The sequence below is a fragment of the Cannabis sativa genome, chromosome 1 (genome assembly GCF_029168945.1).
Source record: "Cannabis sativa cultivar Pink pepper isolate KNU-18-1 chromosome 1, ASM2916894v1, whole genome shotgun sequence".
In the NCBI taxonomy this organism is placed as follows: domain Eukaryota; kingdom Viridiplantae; phylum Streptophyta; class Magnoliopsida; order Rosales; family Cannabaceae; genus Cannabis; species Cannabis sativa.
The window spans coordinates 43,522,301-43,532,581 of NC_083601.1; the positions used below are offsets into that span (position 1 = coordinate 43,522,301).

The 10,281-nt window shown below is 32.6% G+C and overlaps 1 protein-coding gene across 3 annotated transcripts; it reads right to left on the bottom strand.

Moving 5' to 3' along the window:
- Positions 1-6,512: 6,512 nt before the first annotated feature.
- Positions 6,513-9,787, bottom strand: LOC115707241 (protein phosphatase 1 regulatory inhibitor subunit PPP1R8 homolog). 3 transcript variants are annotated; one of them, XM_030635136.2, is made up of 4 exons: positions 9,391-9,549; positions 8,515-9,043; positions 7,445-8,022; positions 6,513-7,139 (listed from the first exon to the last, which is right to left on the bottom strand). In XM_030635136.2, the coding sequence occupies exons 2-4, from the start codon at positions 8,964-8,966 to the stop codon at positions 7,135-7,137; spliced, it is 1,035 nt and encodes a 344-aa protein (XP_030490996.1). In that variant the 5' UTR covers positions 8,967-9,043; positions 9,391-9,549; the 3' UTR covers positions 6,513-7,134. The 3 variants fall into 3 exon arrangements, with proteins under 3 accessions (XP_030490996.1, XP_030490995.1, XP_030490994.2); XM_030635135.2 differs by having other exon boundaries at positions 7,419-8,022; XM_030635134.2 differs by having other exon boundaries at positions 6,513-8,022; positions 9,391-9,787.
- Positions 9,788-10,281: the final 494 nt, after the last annotated feature.

Below are 10,281 nucleotides of genomic sequence, written 5' to 3' on the forward strand. Positions count from 1 at the left end.
GGTTTGTTGGGTTTAGTCAACATGGTAATATTTATCTAAAGCATATTATTGCAAAACTGCTTCATGGAAAAGAAAGAAAAAAGCAATGTTAGATAGACATAACAAGGGGAGTAACTATATACAGTTTTGTGTTGGTGTATCTTTAATTAGAGTCTTCATAATCATGTTTTAGTAGTGCTAGTAGTACTCTTCTTTAATTTTCGAGAAAAGTAATTGAAAACAAAAAACTTTACTATAGATTCTTTAATTCTCTCCAGAGGTAGCTAGCTCGAAATTTAAGATGCTACTATGATTAAACAAAATGAAGAAAAACAAATAAAAGGCATGCTGTAGGCTTTAGTCTAGTGGGAAATGTGGGCTTATTATTAGTTAGAAGTAATTGTAGTTACAATAATTAGAAAATATTTTTATTATACTTTTTTTTAAACCTCTCTTGATTATACTTAAATTTAACAAATTAGTTCCTTAGTTATAAAATAATAATATAACAATTAATTAAGTCTTTAGTTTTATTAAACATAACAGCATATATGTTAAAACAAATATCACTAATTTTTAATATTACCTCATGTGGCGGAATTGCGGAAGCTCCTAGCCCTCTTACAGTGTCTTCTTCTTTGTAAGAAGTTGGGGTATTCTTGCATTTATGTGTTCTCTGATCATTTGTGTTGAGTGAATTCGGTATGTTTAATAAAATACAGATTTGCAATGAGTATAATGAGTATAGTATTATTATTAATGATATTTTTTATGTTTGAAAGTTATTCTTTTATATTTCTATCCTTTATTATAAGCAAATTAATAATGTTCTTACTTTTTTTTTTTAGTTAAGTTGGCTCTTTATGATTTTCGATAGTTTGGTAACTGAAACTTTTGCCTAATTTACTTTAATTTTAGCCTTAATTTTTTTGCTTGTATTGATTGCTGGATTTATTTAGCTTGTGCCTTTTTTGAATGGAATTATTTATTTTGTTCAAATAAAATAATTGCATGATAATATATACTAAAATGACAATAGAAAAAGTGTGATCATACCACCACTAATGCACTGGATCTCATCAGAACTCCGCAGTTAAGCGTGGGAAGTCCTCGTATTGCACTCTTAAAATTTATTTTTCAAAAAAAAATTCATATTATTAAAATAATAATAATAAATAAATAAATAAACACTAAAACACGATATTTTACAATTATTAATTAACATTTCATTCTCATTCTTTTTTCTTTTGTATAATTTAAAAAATTAGATTTGCATATAATAATTTTTGTTGAAATACAATTGATTACTAATTTGATATGTTTATCTTTGTTAAAATAATTATTTTTAATTCTAATATTAATTTTGTGTGTAACTAACTTAGTCAATGCCATTACACAATAACTTTCAAATAACTAAATCTTTTCTCATTATAAAAGGCAAACAATGAAAAAATAAAAAAATTGTGCATATCATATAGTGTTATGAACAAATGATGAATAGGATATCTACATAATGGCACTTTAATAATGTCATCCAATCCATGAACTTAATAATTACTAATATTTAATAAAATTAGAGTTAATTGATATATATTATGTAAATGTTAGGAGGAAATTTTTTGATAATTAATTTAATATGGTATAAATCAAAAAGATAGAGGAGTGTAGTAGTAGTATGGTGTGTGGGGTCGATTATTCTTTTTCTTTCTTTCTTTTCTTTTCTTTGGGTGTATGCATGTGTGTGGGTACATGGAAGGAGATTTTGGGTGTGGTGTGGCGAAATGGCTCATCATCATCATTGTTCCCCCCACTAACCCAAAGTCGAAGTATATTCTTTGGTATTGTGTTGTTAGCAATTAGCTAGATTAGTCCACGAGTTGGCTCCCGCTGGATCTGCATGTCGGCCACGTGTCTCACGCTGTGCCGTTGGTTACATCAATCCCAACCCCAAACCCCTGATGGGATTGCTCTCCCTTGCCATTGTTGGTTGTTTCGGAGGCCAACCAAAGACAATGTATTCCCTCACCACTCTCAAACAAATTACTTCTCTCAAATCTTTTTGAGGTACCTTAAATTGTCGAATATTATTATTGATGTAATTTAATATTTGAGATATTTTAAATTATTAAATACTACTCAGATTTTTAATCTTATATATTTTAATTTAATAAATAATATAATATAAAGATGACTAAATATAATATTGAATATACTAATAACAATTTATATATATAGCTCTTACGCCCCACACGCGTGTGAATTCAGATTCCCCATTCCTTCCTTTTGTGTTCGTGTGCATTCCAACTCCTTTCACCTTTACTACAACGCACACATATATGGCATGTTTACTAATAAGTAATGGGAATCAGTAGTAAGGTAATTATTCCCTTACATTTGTTTACTTGCATTATTAAAATTAAGAAAAGGAGAAGTTGATTAAATAAGGAAAAAAAGAAAGGGAGAACTTCTCCCACCAATTTTGTAAGGAATGTTATTAAGGGTAATGGATTTTTATTATTTTTATTTTATTTTTTAATATTAAATATATAATAACAATTTTGTCTTTTAAAATATGTCTTGCAAAATAACTACCATATAATATAGTTTAACTCAAAAGGGCAATTTAGTCAATTTAAACATTCCGATTACGTTTCCTAATAAAGTAAACAAGATAAATCACAACTATTCCATTTCTAAAAAATTTTAGTAAACAACATATTACAAATATTGATTCCGATTATTTTTCATTTATTCCGTTACATTTCTCCATTAATTTATTCCGATTCTGATTACTGTATAGTAAACGTGCCAATACATCTATCTATTCACACTTTCCATTCCATCAATTCTTCCTTATGTTATCTAATAAATTTTCAAAGTTTGGACACAAATTATTCCCCTAAATATAAATCTAAATCTCAATTAATTCTTACGTATATATTTAATTAATGTTGAGAGCCCTACTTTATTTTCACAATGTAATTTGAAGGGGTGTGTGTGGGGCCCACCTATCTCTTCATTAATCTCTTCCGTTTGAATGGGATGTGCCAACTGTTGTTTTATTACTATTCTTTTTTTAATTAGTGGAGATAATAAAATGAATTTGATTGATAATACTATGTAATTTTAATTAAACAAGAAAAAAAAAACAGCTTAAAGTTTAATTGCCGCATAAACCAATTATATTATGACAAGGCCGTGATGCTGGTCATCATGAGAATGTTCATCATGGTGGCATGATAATCATCATCATCATCACCCCAGTTATCATTTTAAATCAACTTTTTCAAGATTTCTTACTCAGATTTTTCTTGCTTTTTATGAAAGAAAAAAAAAATTATAAACCCTACTACTACCGACCTTTTTATATAAGAAACGAAAGTATATATGCCTATGTATGTATGTAACTATATGTATAATATGAATTCCATTTATATAGTCTAGTTTTTCTTTCTCTTCCTATTTTTTTTAACTATTTTACATATATGTAAAGAAAACTTATACTAATAACGCAATACCAGAAATGGAGTGTTACTTGAGTAATATGGCTTTGTTTGGTCTCCTAAATAATCCGTAGGCCCTAAAGCCATCAATGTAGTATGACTACAACTTTTTAGTAATCAATTGAGTCAAAACTCATTACAGTTGTAAATTCATATATATTTGTTTATTTGGGTCGGACGTGCCTTTCGTGGTATAAAGACTAAAGTTGTCCTCAAAACCTACTTTTTCTCATAGCCGGCGGGGCCAACATATATATCCTTGCCTTGCCTTCCTTATTAATTGTTATTACTACAAAGTAATTAACTTACATTTATTAAAAGAATATTATTGATATATTATATGCACACCCTAGCCTAGGTTAGGTTTAGGTTTAGGTTTAGGTTTTAGTTATGCATTAATAAATCACATTATTAAACAACACTATATATATAGCCGTGAATCCTTCTTCCACTTTATGGTCAAAGCTTATAAAAGAAACTTCTCTCTAGTAGTACTAGTTATTTCTCTCACCATTATTATGCATTTCTATAATTATTAGCTTTATAAATCATCAGGTTTTTATATATTATATAGATCTTGGTCAAAGACTCAAAAATACAAAACTTTAATTAACCACACAATAATAAGAGCAAGAACAAGATTTATCATTCTTTGATTGAGCAATTTCGATTAAATTTTGTGTGGTATGGAGTATAGATCACACTAAACAAAAAATTATACGTGACAATCATGTGAGAAGGACATGAACCAAATATATAGTGACATTTCCTACGTGTATTTCATGGAAGTTGATATATTTTTGACCTACAAGAAATAACAATATCTCAAATTTTAGGACCAAACGAATGGAAGTAGTTGTACACCACACAAAAACTCCCTAGATTTATATGTACAAATTTTAGTGCAATATTAGTAGATGAGTGTAGTAGGCTATAGTATAAATTAAAGGGGCAGCTACTTATATGCAAAAGAGATAGGCTAGGACCAAAATGGGCATAGTCAATCTCCACTCCATCCCAATGGGCCTACTGGGGAAAAAATATAAAATTCCTAACACTGAGGGGTCTTCTAAGTTTGGGCAGTCAGATTATAAGTGGGTGTGGGAGCCCCACTGTCAATGTCTTATTCCTACCACATGGGGCAGTTTATAGGGCTTGCCCCATTTTAGATTACATGGTCCATTTAGGGATTTCTTCATACTTCATATCTTCCAAATGCGTCTTATGGAAATATTCTCTCCAAGCCTATCATTTTCCACGTTTCTTCGTTTTACATTTCAAGTTTATATCATAAGTAACCAATCTTTCTTTTTCTTTTTCATCTATGGTTGGTGATAAATTTGGTACATATGTCCATACTTTTCTTTTTCAAATAAAACTTTGATCGATGTCTTAGATTTATTCAATAGACTAGTCAAATTCATTAAGAGTATAGGATTGAGTAATAAGATCGTATCTTGCTTGTATTAGTGTAAAGTCTCACAATGTTGTTTGTTTGTTCTTTGTTTTCAAAGGAAAAAAGAATAAACTATATCATGTAATGATATATGTAATTGAACAAATAGGTTTTTGTCTTCAATACTGAATAGTATACTCCACTTCCAATTCTATCTTGTGGGCTAGTAATTAACTACTGTTGTTATGTTTATAATGCTTATTTCAAGCCCAAAAAGAGTAATTTATTAAAAAAAACTAACCCCCATAAGGAAGGATGTTGTTCTCTGTATGTATGGTTCATTGCCTCTTTTGACTTTTGATATCATTTGCTTTGGTCTCTTCAAGAGAGTATTTGGCGATTGGTCTCTGCATTTTCTTCTTTTTCTTTTTTATTACATATTTTTTCATGACAAGCTATGATGGGCAAATAAGAATCTTCTACAAAGGAGTTTCTCTTGAATAATAATAATGTTAGGCCAATAGAGTGACATGAGTATATATGGTTTGGTGGCTAGACAAGGCAGTATAACTTTTGCCTAAAATACACTCAAATATGAAAAAGGGAAGTTAGAAGTAATCACAAAAAAGTTGGTCTTAAAATCATGTTGTTTTAAATCTTAAAACAGGGTTTAATATATAATAATCAACCTGCTCTTGCTACATAAAGTAGATTAGGCAGAAGTTAATTTTCAAGTTAGTTTTCCTATTTAAACTTTTTTTTATTTGTTTGGTTACAACTAATCCATTTCCTCATATATAACTAGCATTTGATTTATACTACGAAACTTGGAAAAAGAACTTATCTTGACGAATAGGAAGGTGTTTTCACTAGACATTACTCTCCACCTCGCCAAGAAAATGCTGTAAAGACTAAAGAGAGAGCAATTAAAACAAACTATGATGGTGGAAATGGCAATAGTAAAATAAAATAATAATAATAAAGCCTAGTTCTTCTCCCTTCACTGAAAATGAGACAATTCAAGAAAAGGAGTGAAAATTATAGAGTTGGGGTGCCCAAGAACAGGATTAGAAAGCCTTCTGCAAAGGCTGCTTCGGATAAAGAGAGAAAAAGATCACCATCACTAAACAGAGCTGCAAGCTATTAAATCTTTTCAGAGAAAGTAGGTCTTGTCTCTTTTTCTATTATTTATTTTATTTGTAAACAAAGCTAACAACTTTTCATGCAATTGGAAGCACTACTACTTTTGGTACTTCTTACTTAAAAACTGTATTTAACTTGAACGTGTAACTACTATCTTTACCAATAGTATATTGTAAGATTTCACTCTATTTTAAGACTCAAAAAGTTGACACCAATATGTTACGTACCCCTGTTTGTTTTTTTCTCTTCAAACCTTTCCCCCAATTGTGAACAGAGAAATCAACACATAATCTAGAATTTTTTAGGCTTAAATGACATTTTTAGGACTCATCCCCAGGGCATCTTCGACATATTGAGATTTATTCAACAGATCATATATTTACAAGGTACTAGCCAGCCCTTAAAAAGTTATTATTTACTATATATATAAAAGAGCGTCGAGTTATTGGTCACTAACTGAAACGCTTTCATCCGCAAGCAATTCAAAAATCTGAAAATACAATGCCTGGTTGATAATTTTATTTTCGATTTTGACCTTATAACTTGGTTGACTTTCTCATGTGAATTGCCTATACATTTTCTCATGTTATGTCAAACCTAGGAAAGATGATCATCTAATGCAAGCATATTCTTTAACCTGATTTCGACAAACACAAAAATGTCCCAAAAAAATCAAGGAACAAATGTCTACGAAATGGGGGCAATGATTCTTGAATAAAATATAACACTGGAGTGGAGAGCAGCTGCTGTCCTTCAAATCGAGCAGCTTCAACCAAAGTAAGAAGCAAGGAGATTACTGAAACCAATCACCTCATAAGTTCGAAATCATAACCGATGCTGCTGCTCAAAAGGCCACCAAGATATTAGTTGTATATCAAGCCGTAAGCCTCCTCATAACTAGACTAGCACAAGTTTGTCAATGCAATTACAGAAAGAAGCAGGTTTACTAGAATAAACAAGGCAACAGCACAACTCCATTCTATTTCATCTGTTAAATTAAGTTAGAATAACAGATGGAGGGTACAAAGCCAAAGACAACTCGTCCCAGTTGCAAGCACATTCTTCCCTTGAGATAAGTATGCCACGCTCACAGTATCCACAGATTGCAGCTACTCAACCTGCAAGTATATAAATCTGGCTAACAAATCAAAATTACCCATAAGCAGTGCAATTGGGTCTAATCAATCCCCAAATAAATCATCATCATCATCATCATCATCATGGCTTGAGTTAGCACCAGGTTTAACACTTGATGATTTTTCTGCAGCACCCTTAGTTGGAGAAGCTGGTCTACCACTGGAACTAACAGATGAATATGCCCAAGAAGAACCAACTTTTCCAGCAAAGGATTCTCCATAAAGATCATCATAAATCCCACTTTTTGGAGCAGTTTTTACCTTATTTAAAACCTCCTGTAGTTTACCTGTCACGCCTCTTTGGGAATTATCTTCTTTTGCAAAGTTTTGCTCCTTCCCTTTGGGTATAAGGGTTATCTGTACAAGGGATTCATATTTTCCAACAAGACTTCCTTCTTTTACACCTATTGGACCAGGTTCTGTTTCTACATCAGCACCATCTGAAACCCCAACAACTTCAACAAGTTCTCCCCCAACCTGATCTCTAAAAACAACTCTGGCCTTTTTAATTCTCTTAGCAGCTCTCTCTAAGTTCTGGCTGCCATCTGTTCCACCTGCTGAGCTACCAGTCACACTGGATTTAGGCAACGTGTCAGCCTTGCTAATACCATAGCGATTTAGAAGTGTATTATAGGCTAAAACAGCTTCATCATCAGACGGATCAGGAGGGGGTGGTAGGTTAATCTCTGTCGATAGTGGAGGACGAGGGAAAAGAGCAGCATTATTCTTTCTCAAAATATAAATTCTAGTTGATGCAGCAAATCTTAGAGACTGCCCCACCTCAAGCTCAACAGGATTATCTTTAGTCAGCCTCTCATTTGCCACAAAAGTACCATGTGCAGACCCCAAATCGATTACATATATGCTGCAGAAGAGATGAAAGCTTGTAAATGTCTACATGACTCAAAAAGAGAACAAAAGTTCTTGCCAAACCAATGTTCTTTAATTGATTTTTTTAAAAACAAATAAACATTAAAATAGGCAAATGAAAATAAGTAGTAATGCTTTTATGACTTTAGTCATAATAACCATGCCATTATGAAGCTCTAGAGATCAGATTACCCTATAAGTTCCTAGGTTGCCAAAATGCACGTCCCTGTCACATATAAATAACATGGTAACATATGGAAAAAGAAAAAGAAAAACAAACGTGTGGTCTTAGTAAAATCCCTCTCGCAGCAATTGGTTTGAGATATAATAATCAATGTCAGCATAATGTTTTTGACAAGCCCATCGCCATACAGAAAGCTTGTGAGAAAAAAAATACCCTAACCTACCATTCTTGTGAGGAATCACGTTAAGGAATAAAATCATAACAAATAAAAAATCAAGCTTGAGCAAAGAACAAAAAACCAACCTTCCATTCTTGTGAGGAATCACAGCAGCATGCTGGCGTGAAACTGATTGATGATCAAGCACAAAATCACAGGCAGGGGATTGCCTCCCAAAAATATGCCTCCGCCTATCAAGATTTATGCGATCAAGAACTTCGCCATCCTTCATAACCTCAAGAAAATAGACACCAGCCCGTGGTTCAATAGCCCAATCAGGTGGCTGCCAGGTTGACTGGCCTCCTCCAACTTGGGTCACAGGCTGGCTCTGTCCTACCAATGGTGCTGCCTCCTGCCCTGATCCTAGTTTTTGAGAAACATGGGATTGCTTTTGGTGTTGAGCAGTCTGATGTTGCAAATTCAAAACCGGTTTTGTTTGAGGCCTGGAATTGGATTTCGAACCAGCACTGACAGATACAGCAAAGGGTTCCAAGGACTGAGCTTTCTTGAACCTATCAAGTCCCGTTCTTCCGTACATCCTTTAAACGATACGGTCTAATGCTAAGCTAATGCCATTGAGTAACGTCTCCAAGTTCCGCCCGTAAAACCTTCTTCCTATAAAAACCAACCGTAGTTCAATAAATTTATATAAAAATAAAAAAGAAACACGACTTGGACTGGTGGGCAAAATTGAGAGAAAGAAAATTACTCGAGAGTAAAACCTAACAGGGATTATAAGCTTTAAAAGAAATAATAAAAAATTAACTAAGAGCATCGTCGTCCCAGAGTGTCCATCGATTATCAAATTAATCCAAACAAGTCTTTGCTTCAATTGTTAAGAACAAGAAGAATGAACGTTAATCAGTTAAATTTGACGATCAGCGGAAGCCAAAAGAGAAGGTTTAGGAGTTTGGAATTTGAAATCGCATAAGGTTAGAGAAAATGAAAAGGGTTATGCTTACCAGAAAAGAAGGTCGGCGACGGAGAAAGCCACAAACTCCTCACTTGTCGCCTATCGACTTTGCCTTCATGTCCTCTATTCTATCGATATTCCTATTTGTTCACCTCTCTCTTCATTTCTCCCCCATTTCAACACATTAGGGTTACTTCAACCTTAGAAAAAAAAAAAAAAGAGTACTTTTGTAATTTTTTTTTTTTTTGACGCGGTGATCAAAATTACACATAATTAAACAAAGCATCAATCCACAATCGGCGGAGACACCTCCTCGAATCAGGATAGCTCATCGTCTAACCGAAGGGCATACTTTGCCAAACCATGTGCTGCAGAATTCTTATTCCAAGTCACATGGGACAAATCGCCGAAATTTAACAATCAGTATGTCTTCGAACGACCACATCACATTGAAAAAACACCTTCCCATTATTAATAATTGTCTCCAGAGCTAGCGAAACTAAAAAAACAATGCAACACCAAACCAAAATACAGTTATATTAGAATGACAATCTTCAAAATAAAAAATAAAAAATAAATATGCAAATTTACTGAAACGGCTCAAAATAGCACTCCATCACCTTTTTTATAACAATGTGACTTCATTTTTTTTTTATATTGGCGGCTAAACTACTTGAACTTTACGTTTTGTAACACTTAACCACAAAAACCAAAATTTTGGCGGCTAAACTACTTAAACCCTGGTTCCGTTTTGCTCTGCACACCTCCGTCCAAAAATCACAGTTAAATGTCACGGTGGACTGTCCACATGTACACACTTATACACGAAATTTTTAGTCGTGTCCACGTAATATTAATTTTAAAAAACAATTATAAATATTTAAAAAAATTAAAAAATCATTTTTTTTTCTTTTTTACTTTTCTTTTTAACTTTTTTTTT